At 41.7% G+C, this 26,123-nt stretch overlaps 1 protein-coding gene across 1 annotated transcript in view; it reads left to right on the forward strand.

The window, feature by feature from the left end:
* The first annotated feature begins 22,560 nt into the window (after positions 1–22,560).
* The window catches only part of NPTN (neuroplastin), a 181,897-nt gene continuing 178,334 nt past the window's right edge, over positions 22,561–26,123 (forward strand). Inside the window, exon 1 of the mRNA XM_029574797.1 lies at positions 22,561–22,871. Within this exon, the coding sequence (XP_029430657.1) occupies positions 22,772–22,871 (100 nt within the window). The 5' untranslated portion in view covers positions 22,561–22,771. The remainder of the gene's footprint in view (positions 22,872–26,123) is intronic.

Below are 26,123 nucleotides of genomic sequence, written 5' to 3' on the forward strand. Positions count from 1 at the left end.
CCCTAAACTTAAAAGAGATTTTTTTTAGCTACAGAAAGCCAGGAGTGGAAGCCAGCTCAAGTCAAAAGAAATTGAAATTGGAAGAGAATGTGCAACCGTCATCTGTTCCTTTCCCTCTTGTTTTGAAGTAGGAGAAAAAGGTGGGAGAAGCATCAGAGCCTGGCATTAATATGGCAGGGACAAGGCTAGGGGTATCAGACGTGCAATACCCAAAGCCAGTAATGCACTCCTCTATGACTACTGCTTCTGAGGTAATGGAGGCAGTTTTTTCAACACCTGATTCTGAGGAAGAATCTTGTCTGATATTCCCTGAATCAGAAGCTATTGAAGAGCTAGTAGCTGAAGAAAGTTTGAGAAATATAGTCAGTAGCATCTTAGCCTCCAGTGAGGAAATGGGGAGAGAGGTGATAGTGACGGTGTTGAGAGCAACCTCCAAGAAGAGCATATAATACAGGTAAACAGCATGAATGATGCCCCTTTACTTCTTCCCCATGGTCACCTCTCAACCTCAACTCCAGTGTCAGTACCCAAGAATGCAGAGAAAAGCTTGCACAAGATATCCTTGGTATGGAGACACTTTAAAGTTAGGAATGTCCTCCATTTTTCTGAGTGTATACACTGCTGTAAGGCCATCAGCTGAGGGAAGGTACTGGGGCATCTGACAAATGCTGGTATGCAGCATCACCCGCAGAAGCAGCACCTGCTAGAATTGGCATCACGGGAGGGTAGCAGTACTAACCTGGGGACTCTCACTGCCACTCAAAGCAAAAGCTGTACAAAAGGGGTTGAAAAGGCAAAGAATGTTCCCCAAGTTGATCCCACAGCCCCTTTCACTAGTAAAGTGGTAGGCCAGCAGTTTCCTGCCATGCATCTGCAGTGGCAACTCACCATAGAAGAAATGGAGTAGTCTATATTACTATCCTTGGACAGTATATGCAGCATCAAATGTAGTAACGAGGTCATTGGGGAAATGATTGCCCTGGATGACCAGTCCCTGCAGATAGTAGAGAGTCTGGGCTTTAAGCATTTGCTGAACCTGTTAGCTCCCAGTTATAAAGTGTCCTTCAAGACTATATTTAGCAAGCAGGTTATACCCACCCTATATAACCAGTGTCGGAATCACATGCAGGCACAGCTGGCTAAGGCAGAGTGGAGTACTGTGCATTTCATCAGCAACCTCTGGATCAACACGAATATAATGCACACTTATCTCTCCCTGACAGAACGCAGGTGGGAGCTGGCCCAGGTGGGAGCAGGCAGCATTTCTAGCAGGGACTGAGCTTCAAGTTGAAGATGGGCTGTGCTGCACACTTAAGGGATGGATAGCCCTCATATCTTGTGCAATATCCCATCAGCCATAAGAAAGTTGCTGGAGGGTTGGTAGCTAGACTTGAGAGGCAGGAGTCTTTTATGCAGGTTTTTTTGTGACAGACAGAAATGTAAATATGATAAGGGCAATGGAAGATGGGGACATTCAGGGGATCCACTGGTTTGCACACTTGCTGTTCCTGGCAGTGAGGGATAACCTAGGACCCATGGACCACAGGATTTCAGTTCTAAAGGACCTGATAGATAGGCGCAGTAAAAAAGCAGGGAATTTTCATCGAAGCAAGAGGGGTGGGCAGCTTGTCTGTGACAAGCAAGAAGAGTTTGGGATGGCTCTTAAACATCTGATTCAAGATGTTGGCACTTGCTGGAATTTTAGCTATCTGATAATGCAGAAGTTAGTGGAGCAGCAGACACCCCTCCATGATCTGTCTCTGGAAACAGAGGTAGGTGTGGATCACCCCTGGGGCATCATGATTGGGTAGTGATACAAATCCTGAAGCCATTCTAGGATGCCATAGAGGATCTGAGATCCAGAAACGCCACCTTGGGAGGGGTCATCCTCATAATAAATGTTATGAAAGAAAAGTTAGAAAGAATGGAAGCAGAGTTGTGGTTTGTAGAATCCTTGCAGTAGCAGGTGCAAGTGAGACTGAAGCCTCTGAAAGAAAATACTTGCATGATTGTCACATTTTGTGATCCACAGTTGAAAGGGAGTCTCGCCCTCCAGCCCCAGTATCTCACATACATGAAGGAGATACTGGTAGCTAGGGTGCATGAATAGGAGTGCCAGAGGCACAATGGGTTGTAGTGCAGAAAAGAGTGGCCATCCCAGAGAGTAGTGCAAGCATAAGGAGCACTCTGTCAGCTACCACTTCCTCTCCCATCTCACTATGCCAAAGCCACATTGACAAACAAAAATAGTTAACTGAATAAGATATGGCAATAATAAACTATAAATTACTAAATAGCCATATACTTCAGGAAATGCTTAATTGCCGTATACAAAGACCTCAAAAAGTTTCGGGTAATAGAAACAAAATGAATATCACTATAAGTGGATCATATACCCGTGAAGCTTTCTAATCATTGGTCTTTTAACAAAATTTGTTTTCTTTTTCCTACTGTAAATGTTTTCTTTTTCTTTTATAAAACTTTTTCCTTTAAAGGTCTATTTTTTTTTTTAGAAAGTTTTCTCATATTAATAGCACCAAGAAACAAAAGGGACACACGTATCTTGATTCTGCTGTAGACCCCCAACTTATTAAACCGCACAAAATGTTTGTTTTGAGATGTCCTGCCTTCCTCCAACGCGGCTCGTGTTTCGAAGAGCATCTTCTTCCTCAGGGGTGCATCATCAGCAAGTCACATACACTAAAACACAGAAATTGCAGTTAAACATACATGTCCATGTTAGGCAAAATAAACATTCAATATTGAACTTTGTAACATTTACTGAAAAATAATTTCCATCAAACAAATAAAGTTAAATTAGCCAGGATGAAAGTTCAGTATTAAACGTTAATAGCACTTGTGGCCTGAATGAAGAGCTTTTCCATGTACAAACTCGAAAGGAGGTACTTTCGGCATTTTTCCTGTGAGATCTGCCATTTTATTGTGTCTGTTTAAAGACCTTATTTGAATAAAAACCGACCAATCGGAAACTAAATGATTTGAAATCAACCAATCCGTGAACCACCAAAGAAAAAATTCATAATGTAACTTAAAGGAGGGACAGCCATTCAATATTGTTGTTCATGCCTCAGGGAAAGCTGGACGAGAGCTGAAAAATCCAGCGTTACTCCTTGTAGCTTAACAAAGTTTTAATGTCACCTCCTCAATCTGAAGGAGTGACAACATCAACTATGTTCCAACGTAGCTGTGCACACGTATGTTTGTATTGTAAGCAGTGCCTGACTATTGGCGCTTCTAGGTTGTTTGTATTCAGTCTACTACGGTGCTCACAAAGGTGTACCCTAACAGGTCTCGACGTACGACCTACATAAATCTGAGGATAAGTGCATTGAAGAATATAAATTGCATGCCGAGAATTACAATTTGTATTGAATCGTTTAGTATAAAATGTCTGAGAAAGCAGGTCCTGCCAGGTGTTACCTTCCAAGGTAGTGATACACATATCACATGCCCCACGAGGACATGGATACAGATGTGCCAGCAAATTGTGTACCAAGTCAAGTCTGCAGTCTAACTGGACATGGCCAAGATGGCCCAGAATTATCTTTTCTACTCACCAACCAGCATGCCCAGTGAATGTGTCTTTTCAGTGGCAGGAGACATCATGAGTCCTGGCTAGCACCAGAGTTGATGGAAAAATTGGTCTTTTTGAAAATTAATCTGTCTTTGCTGGTACATCTTGGGCCTTGCTGTCACTCTTATTGCTGAATTGCTCTGATCCTACCAATTCTGATTTTAATCACCAGGGCTGCTGCTCCAGCCCACTCTTGGTACCAGTTGTGGGGGAAGGGATTAGAGAAGGAGAGTGTGTTAGGGTCAGGCAGGTGGCTGAGATCAGATTAGGGAGAGGGAGGGGTTGGGTTGGGGCAAGGGTGGAGAAGATAGTGCTCAGGTAGGGTGATGAGATGGAGAAAGTGAAGCGGTTAGGCTAGGAGGGGAACAAAGAGGGCTGAAGTTGGGCCACGGGGGAGGGAGGAGGGGGCTAGTGCTTGGATCAGACTCTGGGGAGAGAAGAGGAAAGAGTGTTGGGGTAAGGCTGATGTTGGGGAGGAGGAGAGTTGGCTTGAGAGGCTAAGGAGGAAGAGGGCAGTGTTAGAGTTGAGCTGGGGAAGGAGAGGAGAAAGAGTTGGGGAGGAGGAGAGAGTGTTGGTCTCAGGATAGAATAGGGAGGACAAAAAAGAACTCAAGCTGGGCTGAGGGGGAAGAGGAGAGATTGATGGGGTTGGGCTGGGGAGGGAGATGAGGAGAGAGTGCTTGGGGCGAGCTTTGGAAAGGGGAATGATTGGGTTGGGGAGAGGGGAAGAGAGGGGGCTGGGATTGAACTGGGAAGAGAGAGTATTGCTGTCATAGAGTGTGTAGGGAGGAGAGAAGGCTGGGGTCTAGACTTGGAGGGGGAGAGATATCCTCTGTTGAATTCTCAGTGGGCGACAACTAGTTAATTATTATTATTTTAATGAGGTATGGGGTCTTGCATTTATTATAATCATGGAGGCTGCCTTGGGTCCAGCATTTCTGCCCCTTGAAGGGAAGCTGGCTAAAAAGGAAGAAATATCTCTGTCCCTTACATTTGAGCAAGAGTCAGTTTTTAAACAGAAAATGAATATTCAAGAGATACATTTCCATACAGTGGATCTTTTAATGGAGGCACCATAATTTGCATGTACTTTGGTTAAAATGAATTCCAGACGATTGTGTAGCATTTCAGGATAGGTAATTATTTCCTGGGGAATTAAGAAGGACAAACTGTTCAGCCAGAAGTCCTACAAGAAGCCCAGTGCAAGGATCTGAGCTGCCTGCTAGGAATGCAGGACTTTTGTAGTAACTGTAAAATATTGTGCATCCAGATGTGTAAGTGTATGGAAGCCAGAACAGAACAAAGCTGATCAGGAGGTGTGGATGGGCCCTGTGATTTTTATCTGCCATTATATTCTATGTTTCTAAGAAATCACATACCTTCAGTCTTGCAGAATAAAGTGAAAACCCTTTCATAGTGCACCTCTAGAACACAAAGGGTGCCCTGAGTTGTACCCTTTGAGAGGAGGGGGTGCATTTGATAGAAAATGAGTCAAAAGATCCTTTCCTTGGAAAAGCTGCAGAGGGAGAAGGGAGATTTTCGGTTAGTTCTAGATTTCTGAAACTCCATTTTGATGCATTATGAACCCACAGCACTGGTTTCAACGAGTAAAATCAGGGACTACAAACACCATACTGCTTTGGCCAAGGAATCTCCCTCCTGAAAATGGTTAATTTGCCAGCAGTGAAGCTGGGGAGAAGCGTCATGCTTAGAATCCCACGGCTCATCTGAAGCTGGAATAAGATAATTATTAATTCATCCATTAAACTGTGAAATTGTGATCTCAAAATGCTCCAAGCTCAAGTTATATTAGCAAGAAGATTTATATAAAAAGGGAGTATTTGTAAACTCGGGAAGGCTAGGAGCAACAGCACGCTTAACAAGGCTTATGTTTTTCCATGCAGTGTTGGGCTGGAATAGAATAATTTGGAACTCAACTATTCACTCTCAGATTTGTAAAACTTAAACATCTGATATGCTCGACACATGAAGTTGCATAGACTTACTCCTGGGTGCTAGCACAAGACAAGCTGCTTTACAGAGAGAACTGACCACCCTTACTTCAGGTGGGAATTCATTCACGGGTCCCCCCCCCCCCCTACAGCATCTGATCAATCATTTTCAAAACCAGCCCTCCTCCTAATCTGGACGTCCCTCTTATCTAAGGTTTATATTTATTTATTTTCCTTATTTTTGTTTTGTTTTCCCTTTATGCCTGCTTTCTACGCAAAAGGCTGAGCACCAAGGAAGCCAAATCCTGTTTCTCCACTTGACGCTTCTTTTGACCTTAGTCGATTCACTTTAACTCCCATCGCTTCAGGTACCCACTTACAGGTAGATTTTAAAAGCATTGCTCACACAAAAATGGCCCCATAAGCCGGGAACTACATCCCTGTGTGCGTGCAGAGAGAGAGAGGGAGAGAGACAATCTGACAGTCAATATATCTCCCACTGTAAGAGAGGCACGTTCAGCTCAGGGTGGGGGTTTTTTTTGGGGGGGAGCAGTGTTACATTGGTCTGCCTAGGGCGCAAGTGTCTGTAGACCCTTGTAACACCGCACCCACCCCCAAAAAATACCCTGAGTTGAAAGTGCCCCTCTTACAGTGGGAGATGTGTAGAGTGTCAGATTGTCTCTCTTTCTTTCTCACTCTCAATAATTTAAATGATATAAAATTAAGCGTGTGTAAGCTCAGTGCTGTGTAAATCCAGTAGCACTATTATAAAATAAGTATTATATGATTAAGAGTGGCAGTCCCTCCCTCCAAGCTGGGATAACAGGAGTAGAGGTTTCTTAAGGGGAATAATATTAACAATCAAAAAACCAAGCGCTGTCAAACCCATATCAAAATTACTAAAATTACTGCTAGGGAACATTTTTACAGGGTGAGCAGCCATCCTGATAATTCATACACTGCTCCTTGAATGTGCTTTGCTTTTGAACTTGGCCGTAGAAGCAGTCCTGTGCTTTTTCCCTAATATCTGTGTAGCAGTACCCCAAACCGTAAAAGTCAAGACCCTGACTTTTTCCACCCACCTTTGAAGTAGAGAGCAATGTTGTAATGGCATCAAAATCATGAAAGTTAATTTACAATTTACAATTTTGATTTCATTAATATTCGCACTTTTTTTCACTTCAAAGCGGATTACGTTCAGGTACTGTAGATATTTCCCTATCCTCAGAGGGTTTACAATCTAAGGCCTGGATTCACTAAACCACAATATTTTATCACAGGACAGGCCCTATATCATGGGGGCGGTCTCACAATAATTTACCCTTCCTCGACAAAATATCCAAGCAATCTCGCCGCGTTCTTATGTCTCGCGGAAAAAGCCGTGAGACAAAAGAATGTGGCTGAGGCCTAGTCAAAGCACGATGGTCGTCCCCAATGCACAGGGCTGCCATAGTCTTAAAAGCCCCTGTGTGCCAACATGGCTGCCCCCCACAAGTAAAAAAAGAGTCACCGGGGTTCTTACTAGACCCCCACCCTCACCCTTGGGGCTGCCAATTTAGGTGGCCCCGAAAAAAAAAGTAAAAAAATAGTAATACACATGCCTTCTGTTAGGGGTGGTAGCTGCCAATCAATGTAAGTTACCCCCATGCACCTTTATTTTTCATTTCTACCTCTAGCCTTTAGGGATCCACAGTGTTTATTCCATGCCTTTTTTAATTTACTATTTTTGTCTTCACCACCTCTTCTGGAAGGGCATTCCAGCCATCCATCTCCTTCTCTGAGAAAAAATATTTCCTGACCTTGGTTCTGAGCTGTCACCCCTGGAGTTTCAGCTCGTGACTCCTGGTTCTACTGCTTGCTTTCCATCGAAAAAGTATCGAGGATCATGCATCATTAAAACCTTTCACTTATCTGAAGGTCTGTATCATATCTTCCCTGTACCTCCTCTCTTCCAGGGTATACATATTTAGATCCTTCAGCCTCTCCTCATTACGTCTTCTGATACAGACCCCACACCATTTTGATTGCCCTTCTCTGGACGCCCTTTTTGAGATACGGGCTCCAGAACTGAACAGTGAGGCCTCACCAAAGATCTGTAGAAGGGTATTATTATCACCTCCTTTTTCTTACTGTACCCTTGAGCCCTATTCCTCACTTGAGATGATAGAGACAGGGCCCCAGCACAGGCCCACTTGGTTGCCTGCAATTAATTAATTTAATTAAAATAAAATAAGAAAATATTTGGCCAATTGCGGGACCAGGATGAAAGATTTGAGGGGCGTATCCACTGGGATAATAGGCTCTCCCTTCCCCACATAAAAACTCCCCATAGGTGGTTACAAATGAAGATTTGTGCTGTCACAATCCAGTCGAAACTAGTTCTGATTGAGCTAGGAGCCCAAAAAGGAGCAAGAGGAAGCTGCCAGGTCAAAATAAAAATGCGTGTGAGACTGGATACTAGACTAAGGTAATCTCTCGTACTGTTGCAAATCCGCAGGTTCAGGTGCATTGTGCATGAATGTGTTTTAACAGGAAATCTCTATTCTAAAAAAGCTGAATATTAACAAAGGAGATTTAGTATAGTTTGTCTCACTGGAAGATGAAGGGAGGGCAGAAAGAACAGTAGGCAAGAAGAGTCGTAATGTGCGCAAACAGCATCCAAATTGCCAGAGCCCCAGACACATTCTGTAATCACAGACGCTACACAGGTTCAGCCTGAGACTATGTGGACGCACTGGCATTTTGAGGGGGCTCATTGCCATGACAACAAATGCATGACTGAAAAAGGACCAGCTGATCCTCACCAAGGCAGACAGTGGCATCCATTTCCAGAAGCTTTTTTTCTTTTTTTTAATCTAATTCCCCCCTAACTTAGCTTCATTGGCTAAGTGGCCTAGGAAAACTGACCTTTTCCTCCCGTCTTTTCCCAGAGCTGCATAATTGTTACCATTATCCTCAATCACCCAAAATGTACCAAATAAAAAGTGCTTGCAAGATGAAGTGATGGCTTTTTTTGGCAGGTTGAAATAAAATGAGAGAAGGGATACAGCTTTAGCATGACTGGGTGTCAATGCTTTTGGTTTTTATCCTGAGCCCATTTACTGGAAACGTTTTGCATCAAGAGTCGGTCGAAATAGGTCTTCTTTCTATATGTGCATTATGTACTGGAATTGATGTGACTAGATACCATAGCTTCATGTTTGCTTGGATAATTTTGCACTCAGTTCTGTTTAATTCCAAAAATACTTTCGGGTGACTTCTGTAGCTCTGTTTTCCCTCGTGGGAAAGGTGAGCTACCAACCTCAAAATGTCAACCTGTTAATTAGGATGCCTTGGTGGCTGCTGGGTGATTTATCTTTTCATTACTGTTAATGAGAATTTTCATGCACTTTGTCTCCTCTCTCATCTGTTTCCTTATTACTACCCAAACTGAACCTCCAAAGTGAGTGCTTATACCCCTGAAGTTGACTTTTCATTCCTTTTAGTTTGCTTCATCGTATGCTCCCATGCACTGATAGGGGCTCATGGGCACTCTCGGGAGCCCCTTGTTGAATTTGATTTTTCAGTAACCGCCCAGAGTCGGTGACTAGAAATGTGTAAACTTTTTAAAAATAAGTTTGAGAACTGGTTTAATGAACCCAGTTGCATGCAGGTATGGTAAATTATGCGCTTTTTTCTTAAAGTTCAAACTGATGCAGATTCCTCAGACCGGTGAATCTGCATATGAGTTTGAGCTGATGCACAGAATCAGGCTCAGTGTGGATTCCCATGAGTTTCTGTAGATTTGCTGGGAAACGTTCAATGAATTTCCCTGCAAACCTGGGAATATTCCGCAAATTCAATCAAACTCAGACCATGCTGAAATTCGCATGTTTTTTTGAGCATGATTTCACATTTTTCACACATCTTTACTGGTAGAGATTCTTGATATGACCCTGGTTGCAGAACACTGCCTGTAAATAGCAGGTGTATGGTTAGACGGATACCTTAGCTGGATTGAATATCACTACTTATCCGGCTAAGGGCCTGGTTCATTAAGGCTTTTCTCCCATTCTGTGCCTATGGGAAAAATGTTTAATGAATTAGGCCCTAGTTAGTTGGATAAGTAGTTCCTCCCAGTTACACCTCCTGGAACACTTCTCTCCTATTTGTCTACATTTTAGTCGGATAATGACTTATCCAGCTAAAATCTAGCTGGATAAGAGGCTGAAGATACCAAAACTTGCTATTTAGATAAATAAATGTTATCCAGCTAAGTCACTTTTGTATATCTACCTCCTATTTTTTTTTAATTTGCTAAACTTTATTTCTGTGCACTTAAAAGCACACAGGGTAAAGACTCCCTTGGCCCATCTTTGGGAATCTCCATTTGCAGGCTGTCAGACCCTATTAATCACATGTGGTACCGCTTATAGGGATACAGGTATAGTCAAACTGATATTGGGAAATCTATTCCCCCCCAAAAAAAGGCTTTGCATTTACTAATTATGTTTTATATTTTTGAGGAAAGTGAGGTTTTACAAAACTGCATGCACTCCTTGCAGGTAAGATTTGATTGAGTGCGGCATTCTCCTATGTGGAGAGTGTATTGCTATTATCCTTTTATCCCTAATTTGTGTGCCGAGTAAATGAGATAGTATGCAGCTGCATTTGTCCTCGGTGTAAAATTTACATTTAGTTTGGCGCATTGCACACTCTGTTTTCTTACAGAAAATATTAAGATCATATTTTGCGTTAAGGAAAGACTAAATTGGCAGCTGAAGGGAACTATCGATTAAAGTTTCTCCCTATGTTTAATTTCCTGGTTAGGAATTATAGTCCATCCACTGCCCTTTTTTATCACAGACACTTTTGAAATTAGTATCCCTCTAAGGAATGCTTACCCTGCATCCTATCTCGCCACCTGTAACAAGCATTCAACTTTACTATTTTAGATGAAATCCTTTTTTCATCTCTAGTTATGCCTTCATGTTTGGGTGTTTTAAAAGCCAGTGTTTTGGCACCATCTCCTGGTTTGAAGTGGTACTCTTTATAAGTGAATAGTAAAATGCAGATACAGAAAGCAGAATTTGCGCTATCCCACCTTTTGGAATAAAGTACCAGCTATTAGGAAGGAATCGATTCTTGAAACAGTTTTATGTCTGTTTGAAAAAGGAGTGAAACATACCTTGTAGCTTCAAATCATGTATCATGTTATGAATAAAGGATCTAAGTTTCAAGCATCTGAATCTCATAATCTATCCAGAAATGAGCCTAGAATTTCACTGAAGTTTTTTCCTCCGATATAATATTTCTACATTGCATATTTGTGATTAGTTGTGCTATACTGCATCATTTCCCTTGGCCACTGTCATCTACCTTCCATGCCAGTGTACTTTTTACTTGCATGAAAAAAGGGGGAAAGACAGATCCTGGGGAGTCAAAGTAGATCTGGAGATTTCATCTTGAAATATTACTATGTACTTTCATGTGTGTACTTTTGTACCTGCATTGTGAGCACTGGGTGGATTTTCAAAAGGGAAACTCTGTAAGGAGTTTCCCTTTGGCCCATGGGACTGCAAGTTTATTTTCAGTTTCAAAACCCCTGATGTTTTATGTACTAGTGTTGGTGGTCCCACTTCACAAAAGTGAGAGCAGAGAAGAGGCTGGAAACTATAGGGCAGTTAGCCTTACCTCAGAGGGAGGAAAATTAATGGAGACATTGTTAAAGGAAAGGATAGTCAATTGTATACAATTCAGTGGGTTGCAGGATCCAAGGCAACATGGGTTTTACCAGAGGAAGGTCATGTCAAATGAATCTGACTTTTTTGATTAGGTGACTAGAGAATTAGATCAAGGACAAGCACATGATGTGGCTTATCTGGATTTCAGCAAGGCTTTTGATACAGTCCCATATAGGAGGCTAATGAACAAAATGAAAAGCCTAGAAGTGGGTCTCAAGGTGGCAGAATGGATTACAAATTGATTGACTGACAAATGACAGTGAGTGGTGGTAAATGGAACCTACTCTGAGGTGGGAAGAGTGATAAGTGGAGTGCCTCAAGGATCAGTTCTGGGGCAATTTCTGTTCAATATCTTTGTGACTGACATAGCGGAAGGGTTAGAAGAAAAAGTTTATCTTTTTGTGGATGATACTAAGACTTGCAAAAAAGGTGGGCATACCTGAAGGAGTAGATAAAATGGAAAGTGATCTTAGAAATCTAAAGGAATGGTCAAAAGTTTGGCAACTGGAAATCAATACCAAGAAGTGCAGAATCATGTATTTCTGGTGCAGAAATTCAAAGGAGCTCTTTGTGTTGAGGGGTGAAACACTGATTTGCATGGACCAGGAAAGAGATGATCTGAAGGCAGCAACGCAATGTAACAAGGAAGTCACTAAGACCAGAAGGATGATGAGCTGTATAGAGAGAGAGATAATCACTGGAAAAAAGGAGGTGATAATGTCCCTGTACAGGTCTTTGGGGAGGTCTCACATAGAATGCTGTGTTTAGTTCTAGAGACCGTATCTCAAAAAAGATAGAGACAGGATGGAATTGGTCCAGAGAAAGGCAATCAAAATGGTGTATGTTTAGTTTGCACCAGAAGTCTTATCAGATGAGACTGAAGGACCTAAAAATGTATACCCTGGAGGAGAGGAGGGACAGTGGAGATATGATACAGGCTTTTAAATACCTGAAAGGTATTAATGATGCACAGGAATTAAAACTTTATCAGTGAGCTGTAGAACTAGGGGTAATAAATAATGGGCCAATGGGGGAGACTTAGGAACAACATCAAGAAATATTTCTTCATGGAAAGGGTGGTGGAGGCATGGAATGGTCTCCCGGAAGAGGTAGTGAAGACAAGAATGGTCATGGAATTCAAAGGGCATGGGACAACACAGAGAATCCTTAATGGCTAAAGGATGGAAATGATGAAAAAGAGTAACCAGCATGGAGCAGCAGTTACTATCATTAAAAATAAATCTTGCTGGGGAGACTGGATGGATTTGTCTTTTTCTGCTATCATTTACTATGTTACCAGTAGCCTCTTGCATATCAAAATAGCTACTCCTATATGCTTTGAGGAAAAAGCTGAAAAAGACATCAGTTTTTAGTGTTCTGATGTGGTAAGATGAGTTTCCTGTAGCGAGACAATATTTGTGTGTAACCTCTGTTCAGCCGATTTCTAGAACTTTAGGGCACATTCGGGATTGGAGCAAATAGACACCCCTTGGGTTCTTTCTCGAGTGGGATGGAAGTAACAGTCTTTCAAGGCCCTTAGGCTATTTGAAGCTTTTCTGACAGACATTGTCCAGGAAAAATGCCACACAGACTGGTGGTGCTAAAAGATGACTGCTTTTACTGAAGTAACTGAGGCAGAAGAATAGAATCAGTAGAGTTAGGGATGTGCTTTCATTGGAAACCAAACTGAAAATTTTCACAAGTTGCTCTGTTTCATTTTCTTTCATTTTTAAAACAAAACAAACAACAAAAAAACCTATGTTTTTTGTTTTGTTTTTCTTTTTTAATTGTGTTGTTTTTGGGGTTTTTTAAAAAAACCAAAACCCTTGAAACAAAAAGCAAAACCAAATGAAATAAATATCTGCATATTCCTAATAGAGAGCACATTGGAAACTAGTGCAATCCATTCAGCAAAAGGTAGTACAATCCAAAAGGTTAGTCACTGAAAATCTTCATACACCAGGGGTTTTCGTCATTCTCCACCCACCAGCTCTGAGGTACTCTTCGGAGATTGGGACCCTCCCTAAGCTGGCCCTTATTGGTGCCTGCTTTCGGGTGCATAGATCTGGACACTTTACTGAACAGAGGAGAAGAAAAAGTTACAATGTGAGCAACATCCCTCACCCAAGATGACAGGACATAGTGCTAAAAAAGAGTAGATCAGTGTTAAGTGTTGAACAATACAGATGGAATTAATATATATATATATATCTCATTTAAAAAAAGCTTTCTAAAGTCACATAATCAGATCATTTGAAAACAAGATACTCTTATCCTTACCTTATGCCCCATATCATACTGCTCTTGCTCCTCTATGTTCATCTTCTGGCTTTAGACTGCTTTCCCTTGTTTTTTTCATTTTACTTTTCCCTTCTATGACTTTCCCTCTTTCTCCAGTTCTCCCTCTACAACTAATATTGTTTCCCTTCCTTGACACATCTTCCCATCTATCTTCCCTGCTTTTCTTCCATCCAGTAGCTTCACTCTCCTCATTTCATTGTATCTCAACATTTTTTTTGTACATTTCACCCCTGTATTTTCTATCCTATTCTTCCTTCACCCCATCCCTCTTTCTCCAGTTTCTCCCACTCAGCCATCTTTCCCTATGCCCTTTTGCCTCTATCCTCTTATGCCCTCCTGTAAACCTTTCTGCCCCATCCCATGTCCCCCATTTTCTCCTCTCTTGTGCCTCTCCTGTCTCTCCCTTCTCCTCCCTCCACTATGCCCCTTCTGTTTCTCTCTCTCCTTCCACATTCTCAATGTGTGTATCTATCCCTACCCTGTACCCCTCTGTGTCTGACCCTCCTCTCTTGTATCCTCATGTTTCTCTGCTCTTTTCCTACTCTGTTACCTCTCTACTTCTCTCTCTCCTTCCATTCCCTTCTCTGGGGCCAATGCAATACAGTGCACTCAGACGAGCAGTTTAACCCACTGTTGGACATGGGTTGTGTAGGTGCGTCTACAGCCCCTTATGCTAAAAGGGGATTAGTGCTTCCACAATGCGTGTTCAATGCGCTGCGAAACTAATAGCGCTCATCACATGCAAATGCATGTTGATAATGCTATTAGTTAGAAACCCCCAAATGCAATAAAAAAATGTGCATCCAATATGCACATTTTTGCGCTCAGAAATTAATGTCTGTCCAGAGCAGGTGTTAATTTCTGAGCGCCCCAAAAAAGTTGTACTGAAAAACAGAAAATACTGCTTTTCTGTATATCCTCTAACTTAATATCGTGGCGATATTAAGTCAGAGCAATGAAAGATTTAAAAAAAAATAATAATTTTAAGTTCCGGCAATTAGGTTCCGAAAATGTATGCACAGTTAACCAGCATCCGTTTTCCGAACCCGTGGCTATGCGCCGACTAGGAAAATGGACGCTGAAAAATTCAGCGTCCGTTTTCTTAACAGCCACAGACAGCCGACCTCTCCTGGGTGCCCACTGCAATCGACCCTAGTGCCTCCTTGACAGCACAACCTCTAATTTTAATATTGCATGGTGCTCCCAGGAGAGGTGCTGGGGGCATGTTAGAAAGAGGGCACTGAACACTCGACGCTCGCTTTCAGCGGATTGTTTTTGCATCAGCCCCTCTGTGTCTTCCTCTTTTTCTCTCTTGATAAGCCTGAAACTTTGGAACTAAGTTCTTTGGATTGATAAAGCAATAACAGGTAGATTTTAAAAGTGTTGCTAGCACAAAAAACAGCCCCATATCTGCGTATGTGGGCCGTGCGCGAGCAACGCAGATTTTAAGAAGCTGGGAATTATGCGCGTACATCTGAAATATTGAACATACGGTGTATAAAAGGACTATTACTGTCCTAGTAAGCACACAGCCAATCAAGTTTACATGATAGTAACATGGAAAGCAATGTTCTAAACAGAGCAAAATTTTGTGCAGAATTTACAAAATAGTGCGCAATATCTTTCTACCAGGACATAAAATGCAAATAAACCCAATAGAAATATAGCATGCAAAGTTTTGCTATAGGGAATTTTTTTCAAAAAAATAACTGCACCTCACAGAAGTGTAGTTATTTTTTGTTCAAAATCCAACCTGCAAAGCAAATATCGGGCTTGATTCATTAAAGCTTTTCTCCCATAACACATGGGATAGGTGGAGATGTCCTTTCGTGGATTACAATCTGGTTAAAAGACAGGAAACAGAGAGTAGGAGTAAATGGACAATTTCCTCAGTGGAAAAGGGTAAATAGTAGAGTGCCTCAAGGATCTGTACTTTTCAATATATTTATAAATGATCTGAAAAGGAATACGACGAGTGAGGTAATCAAATTTGCAGATGATACAAAATTATTCAGATTAGTTAAATCACAAGCAGATTGTGATAACTTGCAGGAAGACCTTGTGAGACTTGAAGTTTGGGCATCCAAATGGCAGATGAAATTTAATTTGGATAAGTGCAAGGTGATGCATATAGAGAAAAATAACCCTTGCTGTAGTTACACGATGTTAGGTTCCATATTAGGAGTTACCACCCAGGAAAAAGATCTAGGCATCATAGTGGACAATACATTGAAATCGTCAGCTCAGTGTACTGCAGCAGTCAAAAAAGCAAACAGAATGTTAGGAATTATTAGGAAGGGAATGGTGAATAAAACGGAAAATGTCATAATGCCTCTGTATCGCTCCATGGTGAGACCGCACCTTGAATACTGTGTACAATTCCGGTTGCTGCATCTAAAAAAATGATATAGTTGCAATGGAGAAGGTACAGAGAAGGGCAACCAAAATGATAAAGGAGATGGAACAGCTCTCCTATGAGGAAAGACTAAAGAGGTTAGGACTTTTCAGCTTGGAGAAGAGACGCCTGAGGGGGGATATGATAGAGGTCTTTAAAATCATAAGAGGTCTAGAATGGGTAAATGTGAACCGGTTATTTACTCTTTCGGATAATAAAGGACTAGGGGGCACTCCATGAAGTTAGCAAGTAGCACATTTAAAACTAATCGAAGAAAATTCTTTTTCACTCGGCGCACAATTAAACTCTGGAATTTGTTGCCAGGGGATGTGGTTAGTGCAGTTAGTGTAGCTGGGTTTAAAAAAGGTTTGGATAAGTTCCTGGAGAAGTCCATTACCTGCTATTAATCAAGTTGACTTAGAAAATAGCCACTGCTATTACTGGCATCAGTAGCATGGGATAGACTTACGGGCCAATGCAGTAAAGTGCACTCAGGCTTAGCGCACTGTTAGCCCCCATTTGGCAGTGCATTTTCGACGCGCTATTTTTACCCCTTATACAGTAATTTTCTGTATCGTGTGGGAATGACTAATAGGCCCATCAATATGCATTTGCATGTTGCGAGTGCTATTAGTTTTTTGGGGGGGGGTTGGCCGCGTGTTTTCCACGCGCTATTACCTCTTACTGTATAAGTAAGAGGTAATAGCGCATGTATAAGTAATAGTAATAGGCCCATCAACATGCAAATGCATGTTGATGGGCCTATTAGTCATTCCCGCACAATACACAATACAGAAAATAAAATGTGCAGCGAAGGCGCACATTTTACTTTCAGAAATTAACACCTGCCAAAGGCAGGTGTTAATTTCGGCCAGCACTGGGAAAGTGTACAGAAAAGTAGAAAAAACTGCTTTTCTGTACACCCTCCGACTTAATATGTATTTATTTATTTATTTATTTATTTATTTATTTATTTATTTATTTAAGGCTTTTATATACCGACTTTCTTGATACAGATCAAATCAACTCGGTTTACATCGAACTAAGCAGAACTATAACCACCAATTCAACAAGAGACATTTAGAAGGAGCATAAAAGTTACAATATAACAAGGTTGCCTTAACTGGGAGAAGGAAAAAAAAGAGGGGGAGAATGAAAGATAAATTATTATTATATCATAGCGATATTAAGTCGGAGGCCCCAGAAATAAAAAAAAATTTAAAATCTGCTCGCGGCCCGCGGGTTGGAGGACGGACGCTCAATTTAGCCAGCGTCCGTTTTCTGAACCCGTGGCTGTTAGCGGGTTCGAGAACCGATGCCGGTAAAATTGAGCGTTGGCTGTCAAACCCACTGACAGCTGCCGCTTCCGTCAAAAAGGAGGCGCTATGGACGCGTTAGTGTCCCTAGCGCTTCCTTTTACCGCAGACCCTCATTTGCATATGGGCCGATAATGAATTGCGCACCTAGGAGAGTGGCCTGGGTGTGTGCCGGGAGAGCTGGCGCTCGCCGGCTCTCCCACGGGTTTTTCTGTATCGGCCCATTAGTTTTTGGGTACTTGCCAGGTACTTGTAGCCTGAATTGGCCACTGTTGGAAATAGGATGCTAGGCTTGATGGACCCTTGCTCTGACCCAGTATGGCAATTTCTTATGTTCTTATGAATCAGGCCCTTCATGTGCAGTTTTACTATACAGTAATAATGATCTAGTTTGCAAGATATTGCAAATTTTACAAGCATAAAGCTATGCGCAGATTAACTAGTTGTGAAGGTGAAAAATATCACAAATGTCACTTCAACGTCAAATAGTGCGCACTATTGCAAATAACAAGCACTATTGTTTTTGCATTTGAAGCGGCATTTGTGAATTTTTTCTTCTTTTAGTACCTGGTCTCTATATCACACAGTAAATGACAGCAAAAAAAAAGACCAAATTGGCCTATCCAGGCTGCCCAGTTGAGATTCTTTCACTTTGGATAGATGAGTATGCAAATTCCCATACTTTCCCCAACACTAGTCCCCCTCCCCCTCAGGTCTTTTACCTGAACTTTCAGCCCCTTTCCTTCCACTGCCCTCCATATCAGTCCCAAACATGTTCAGCATCTGTTGAAAGTACTGGTTCCTGTCACCTGCCATGTTTTCTGCCTCTTTGAGTCTTACAAGACCAACACTTAATCCAACACCCAGGTCCCCCTCCATGTGTTTGCACCGAGCTTTCTAACAATCCACACAGGCACCAAAATCAGCAAGGTTATTGTCCAAAAACATCTGACCTCCCTCTCCATGCTCACTGACATTTGGGTTTTAACTGTATCCATTCCGTGCAGGTTATCCAAACCTTATTATAAGCCATGGAGTAGCCGATTATCCCAGTCGGCTACCCCATGGCTTGTGGTGCCATTGGTTCCTGATTCCACTATGCCTTCACTTTTTGAAAGTAAGAATTTGTCATGCCTTTTTGAAGTCTATTCCTGTTTTAACTTTCATCACTCATATCGGGAGGGCGTTCATCACATTTTCCCATGAAGAAATATTTCTTGGCATTGCTTCTGAGTCTATTCCCTTGGATCTCCATATTATATCATGAACCCTAGTTCTACAATTTCATTTTCATTGGAAAAGTTTACTTTTGCATTATTAATACCTTTCAGGTGTTTACATGTCTTTCTCATATCCCTCCTATCCTTCCTGTCCACTAGGATATAAATATTTAGGTCCTTAAGTTCAGGGCTGGCTCTTCCATTAGGCAGACTTAGGCGATCTCCAAGAGTCCAGCAGTTTTGGAGGTGGCACCAGAGGCTTCACTATGCATGAGAACATAGGGTTGTGCATGATTAATTTAATGGCCAGTTCCCCAATCTCAGGCATCGGAAAACAGCTTACTGCTTCTTGCTCCATTTCCTCCCCTCCAAGATAGCATGCAGAGCACAGGGGAGGAGGGGTGAGCTTGAAGCAGACACTGCAGAGCAAAAAAATAATCTAGCTTCTCCCTTCCCAGGCAATATGCAGGGAATAGGATGAGGCTAGAGTAGATAGAACAGAGCAAAGTAAAGACGTGCCACTATGCTCAGTAATTTAGCACATCCCCTCCTGTTTCCCCCTTCTTTCCTGTCCTGCTGGGAACAGGAGGAATGGGCAACAGGTCAGTTTTTGTCTGCATATTTCTATTTGGAATTTGTGGTCACTTATTCTGTCCTTGGTGAGGGTCTTTGTGTGTAACCAAAGTAAGGTGTTTGGAATTTTAGCCTGCTTGTTCCCAAACAATGCTTAAGATAGATTACAGCATTTCTAGAATTCGGTAAATTCCTGTCCCAAAGAATTTTCAATCTAAGTGGGTAACTGAGGGAATGGGAGATAAAGCAATGTGCTCAAGGTTAGTAGGACTGCCAGTGGAAATTCAACCCTGGTTTCCCTGGTTCTCAGTTCATTACTTTAAACACTAGGCCATGCCGTTCACTCTGTTGAGAAGATTAGTAATGGTATTCTAAGAACCACTCTAGTACTTGCATTGTTACCTTTTCATAGGTAGGGTTCTTGCTGTTTGAGTTCTGGGAGTTGGTGCTATTTTGGTATGGAAGGTTTGCTACATAGCCTCTGAGTGACTTGGTTTGCAGGGTTTTGTGTTACTTCACAATGTTCCTGATAATAGAAGGAGTATCTATCACTATTACTGAGATCACAAAAGAATTTGAACATTTGTGTATGGTGAGTAATGAGGGGAAACATCCTAATTTAAGGCCACTGAACCTTTTCAGAGACTACCTGCAGCCAATGCACTATAAATTTCTTTTACTTTAGAATGTTATTTCTTTTTTTCCCCTCTTTCTATCCCCAAAAATCCCAGATAAGACAATCATCTGACACTGTGACCTGATTTCTTAAACATATTTGTATTATTTATTTATTAGGTTTTTATATACCGTCGTTTAGACTAGCCGTCACAATAGTTTATAAACAATTCAAACATGCACATTTGTATACATGAAACAAAGTTTAATATTTAAAACTATGGGGAACAATTTTCTACACTGTATGTTTTAGTGCAAAGCCCTCAGGTACTTTTTACCCACGGGCTTTGCTCCAATTCTCAAAAGGGAAACTATCAGCATACTTTCCTTTGAACTATGCATAATTGTAGGCACTTTCAGGGTGGGCAAGTTCCAAAAAGTCTTTTTTACCCATATAAATTGGTATTTAGCAGTATAGATGGTTTTTGAGAATTGTTCTTCCTGTTTCCAATTCTGTGTTTTTACAGGATTGTTCTGGGAGGGGTGGTGGCGGCATTATCATAATTGTTGAACTTACGGTAATCGGGGCCAACTCTAGGCTGACAGGCACCCTGGGCAAAAACTGAAATTGGCAACCCTCAACCCAGGTGAAAAATACTGGCTTCACTCACACCACCATCACCTCCAGACTCTTCAGGGATTTTCCCTACCTGATCTTCCCCCTAACCAATCTCCCAATGACAAATTTAGGTTTATGCCACCCTTTGGCTTTGATGGTGCTACAAAACTGCATTTCACTTTTTTTTACTTCTGTCTCTGCTGTTACTTTACATAGCACCTGACAGTGGCATATTAAGGGCGGGTGCAGCCTGCCCCGGGTGACAGCCAGGAGGTCGGCAGCTGCGAGTGGAGCCCACCCTGTTTGCATTAGAAGAGGGAGGCCTCCAGGCTGTGAGCAGTGGGAGTATTGGGTGGCCACCTAGAGCGCCACGGGTCTGGAGCCAGCAACTGATTAGCCTTTTCTTCTTCCCGCTGCCCGGAAGAGGAAGTGGAGGGTCTGCGTGGCCGGGAAGGAAAGGTCATGCAGTTGTGTCCCAAAGCAGGAAGAAGAGCATCAGCGCTGCCCCCACCCTCCCCACCGCAGATGCAGGAGGTAGAGCTGCATCAGCTCCTGTGCCATCTGTTGCGGGGACTGAAGGAGGAATCTGCTGCTGTGCTTCTGATAGGGAGTGGGGTAGGAAGTGAGAGTGTGTTTGTGTCTATGTATGTGTTAGAGTGTGTGTGTGTGTATGGGAGTGAGGGTGCATGTTTGTGTGTGAGAGAGGGAGCTGTGTGAAGGGGGGTGTGAAAGTATGTGCAAAAGAGAGAGAGCCAATGTGACGGAGAGGGGAACTGGAGAGCACTGGGCGGGCAGGGGGAGGAGGGATGGAGAAGTGAATCTGGGAGGGGGGGGGGGGGGGGCAAAGGAAGTATCCACTCCAGGTGCCAAATACTTTTGGTACACCACTGATACCTGTTCACTAGCACCTTTCAGTTGTCTTTATTTCTGTATATGAAACAATGACCCCTTTTTCCAGAGCCTCCTTTCATATTTCTCCCATTCTACCTTTCCTTTAGGGTACATGTTGCTAACCACAAGTTCAGTATAATTTGTACATTAATCATAAACTGATGATAATCTACATGCATGCAATTTAAATGGCAATGTATATATACCCCTATAATTCGGAGCTACTCAATCCTTTATCTGCCTTGAACAGGTTCTCAAGCCTCAAAAATGGGCTATACATTTCAGATTAAATGTAATATGAACTGGATTCTTCACAAGAACCATTAACTGCAATTTGTCAAGCCAATGAGAAAGCTAGGCAAATTTTGTTCTTATTTTTAAGCATATTAAGAATCGATCTTTTGCTATTCAAGACACAATGAGAGCTTTATAGTGCCTTTCTTATAGCAGTATTGATTCAGGAGAAAACTAAAATTTGAGTAGGCTGTGATACCGAATCATCATTGTTTATTTATTATACGTTTTTCCAACCAGGGTGTTCAAAGTGAATTATAGGGTTGGATAACAAACCCGGTACAACATAGTAGATCACATTAGTTAATACTGTATAAGCATTGTGAGGATAGGAATTATGGGAGAGTTCGGTGAGTGTGGTGTTATACAAGAATTCTGTTAATCAGTGCAGTAGGGTGTAAAAATACAGTATTTTTCGATGAAGTAGGGAACAGTTATAGCTGCAGGATACTCATGCAAATACCATGCACAATTTCTAATTAGGGTTTAGCTACATTGTTATTCATAGACATATTATCAGAGGCTTTTTTTTTTGTGTACCTTTAACAGCTCAACAAAAAAAAAAATGTAGTACATGAGTTTTCAAGATCATGCAGGCACTTCAGACATCATTGCAGTGCTGCAAGATGGAAGCGTTTCAAACTAGCAGTACTCCAGTGGCATCTGGAAATATGATCTCTAAAGCTCAAGTATTGCACTTCCCATTGCGCTGGTTTTTCTTTTTTTTTTACAATGAGCTGCAACCTACAAAGATTCCAGTGAATGTTTTGAATAGCCCAAGCACGGGGAGAAAATAACACGCTACACCAGGAGGCGCTCTGACACCACCTAGATAACGATCACACGGTAGAGGCTGCTCGCTCCTCACACACACACACATGGCTTCAGCCTACTCCCCGTCACAGCCAGTGAGGATGCTCCGTTCATATCAGGTGACAGAAGAACAGTATTCTGTCTCACGTGACCCGAGCCTCTGTAGGCGGGAGGTAAAAAAAAAAAAAAAAAAAAACCACCCCAATTCGAGTTGCTCCTTGAGTTCTCGCGAGAGCTGGTTGTCTCCGCAGTCTCCAGCAGCCGCCGTTCCTGGGTCGGCGTGGGAAATCTCGCGAGGGTTGCGGTTGCGGTGGCTGCTGCGGTAGGAGAAGAAGCAGCGAAGGACGGGACGGGGGTTGGTCGGTCGGTCGCGGTTTCTCGGCTGCCTTCCTTAGTACCTGGCCGGCCGCGGGTGTCCCCGCTTCCGCTGGCTCAGCTCTCTCTCCCCCTGCCCCTCGCCCAGGATGGCCGGCTCCTCCTCCTCCTCGCTGCCCGCTGCGGCCGCCCTGTCGCTGTGGCTGGTGACAGCGGGTCTCCTCCCGGCACTCACCACGGCTCAGAATGGTAAGCAGTGACCGGCGGGGGAGAAGGAGGCCGATACTGCAGCTCCAGGTGTGGGGGAGGGAAGCAGCGAGAGGAGGGATGGGGGAATAGTGACAGGAGGGGACATTGACAGGGGGGGGGGGAGGAGGAATAGAGTTCATGGGACTTGGAGTTAGATTTACCCCCAAACCAGGTTAAAATTTAGGATCGATACACTTTGTAACGGAATTTTAGATGGTGCATGTATTTCATTTTGGGGATGCTAGCACATTCTAGGAAATCTAAACCTTATGGTATTTAGAAAAGGTGCCTGCCAAAAGTGCCCCCTTCTGGAGTTCTTGCTGGTTGAATCGTTTTTCTTTAAAGTTGTACATATTTTTGTAAAGTTGATTCATTTTTAATGCTGCAGAATTGTATTGATTTAGGTTTTAGAAGCTTTCTCGTTTGAATTTTGTGATGTTGCACTGTCATAAGGATTGCTTCCTGTTAATACGCTATTACCTTAAATATCTATTTATAAAATAGTTACCTTTTCCAGTATTGAGAGCAGGGTTTCTCAACTCTTTTTGGAGGACAGATCTGGTTTTCAGGATAGTCAAGCTATACACGTTAACTTTGTTCTTACACCATATATCTATGCAGATTTATGTGAATATTCATTTTGGATATCCTGAAAACAGACTCTTCTGTGATTATTGCTGAAAATCCCTGATTTAAGCTTTTTCAAAACTCAAGCTTTCAAAAGATGCAGGATGACAGCTTACACTACAGGTATATAGAGGTGAAATTACCTTCTGTCTCAGGTACTGGATAATACAGCAGGGGAAATGAGCAAATCCTGAAATAGTGAATAGGAAAAGTCATCATACACCCAGCATTTCCAGATCTTAAAAATGACTGAAATAGGGAAAAGTTTCTATGTTAAGTAAATAATTTTTGGTCTGTCTAAGGGTAAATTTAGTTAAATTCATGTTTGTATTGAAGTTTTGATATTCTGTGGGAATGTACTACTGAAATGAAAAGGTTTCATATAAATAAATGTGAATCTAGCAGACCTCTGTCTTACCTGTAATCAGAAACTGGGAATAAAATCGTAGAAAATGCATTATACTAAAAAAAAAGTGACTGCACTGCTTATTTAGGGGTCTCTTCTGTCTTAAGAAAATTATTTAGCTTTTTTTTTTTCTTAACTGGTTTTGGAAATCCTTATTGCAGCCCTGATCGGGGTGGGGGAGCCAAGAGGGGTTATATGGAGCATTACAAGACAGGGAAGGCAAAATAGGGAAAGGGTATTAGTGCCCAGTTTGTAGTTCACTAGCATTTGAAATCTAGTTTCTTAATAATGATCTTTTTAAAATGTATGATGTCTTTTTGGTGACGTCAGATAAAGGGCTGCATCAGTTCCAGCCTCTTCAAGTGCGAGTACCTCCTGTCCTAAACCATTTTAAAGTGACCATGCCACAGTCATGTTGGCACCCTGTTGTTCTGAAGTACTATACATGATACCCACCTTAGCCAGATATGTAAATGTGTATGAAATAGAACTTGACCAATAGTCTTATTGCGGGAGCAAATATAAAATTATTCAGTGAGCAAGCTGCTACTCAGTAATGATAATTTGGAGAGAATATTCCTCTGCCATATATGTGGGTTGGCAACCTGATTTTTTTCCACCTTCTTAAAGAAATCAGTAATGTGACAGCAGTGAGGCACAAGGGAACGCTGAGTGCAGAAATGGGAAGCTGGGGAGAAAAGCTTGACTCCAACAGATGTAAAAACTACCATACCCACACCACAAATCATGCCTTATAGTTTGTATGAGCTTACGAAAGCATTGGTGGCAGATGGAATGATTCATTGAGTGAGATAATTTTGATACAGTGGCTTGCCTACTGTGATGATTGTTTTACTGAAGTTGTCTCTGCATTTTTGTGCAATCCAAACCTTGTAAAACCAGGAAGCAAACATTTTTTGTCTCTGGACTCATCATTTTAAGGTGCCTATTTAGCAAAAAAGCCCACTGCAGAAATCAGACTATTGCATTAAATAAATGTTCCCTCAATTTATTTTATTTTATAAATGTTAGTACATGTTTATGCCTTAGGTACTGTAGAAATGATCAAGCAAACTGTGTACTTCCTTTTTATTTATTGCCAAGTAATCCCAAACATTATTGTTTTGCAGTTGGAGTCATATTCTTCTTTAGAGTCTGAAGCAGAAAAAATACAAATTAGATTTTGTTAGCCCAAGTTGGCTGTGGAGGGCCAGCAATGTACTTTAACCAGGAAATCACCCAAACACTGTATAAATCTCTAATAAGGGAATAGATGAATGCAGTGTCCTGGTCATTGTTCCTTTTATATAGCCACATTTTATTATATTGTTTTGTTATAAACAGTATATTATTATTCCTCAATCTTCATTATCTCAACAAGGAAGAAGCAATTTATACTTGGAAAGTACAGTAATTTAGTTGAATTAGCACAAGTTTGAATATTGTGAATAGTAACACCATCTTCAAAGCATCAGTTCTTGTTACTATCTGTTCTGTCACCTCTTGTAAGCATTTAGTTCCCCTGCATGCATATAAAAAGTGAATGGACAGTAGCTAGTGATGACCTCTGTACAATATTATTATTGCTTACTTGCTTGGAACTGGTGCTTATTCTGATAAATGCTTTTCTGATAAATGCTTTTTTCCCCCCTGTCATTTTTATGTTCTATATTCAATACAGTATATACACACTTGATTCTTATTTGTCAGATTTTAGCGACTTACCTAAAGACATGGCATGTTGTTTCTGATACAGTCTGAATTTGGTAGATTTGGCATGGTGGTGTAGTGAGATTTTTACAGGAATTCTTTATAATTTCAGTGTACCGTGCTTAAAAGTGAGATTTAGGACCTGATTTACTAAGTTCTTCCCCCCCATACACACCACATGGGAAAATAGCCTTGGTAAATCAGGCCATTAGGTAGGATAATATCTGAGTGATGCAGAAAATATTAGGTCTCTGTTCACTGATGGCAGTACTTCAGTTGTACATTCTGAAAACTTATGGGTAGGAAGGGTCATGGAGTCTGATTTGTCTGCAACTGTTGTCATTGGATCTTATTTTGGAACTACTTGTAAACTTTGGAAGAAATAGAGATGCATTGAGAACCTTGCAAACTCTAGTGTACAATAGCATCTAAAACGTTCATATCTGGAGGAGCTTTGTGTAGGCAGCATCCTTCTCCTTAGGGAAGATGTCTTGTGCTCTAGTGATCTG

The sequence above is a fragment of the Rhinatrema bivittatum genome, chromosome 13 (genome assembly GCF_901001135.1).
Source record: "Rhinatrema bivittatum chromosome 13, aRhiBiv1.1, whole genome shotgun sequence".
NCBI classification, from domain to species: Eukaryota; Metazoa; Chordata; class Amphibia; order Gymnophiona; family Rhinatrematidae; genus Rhinatrema; species Rhinatrema bivittatum.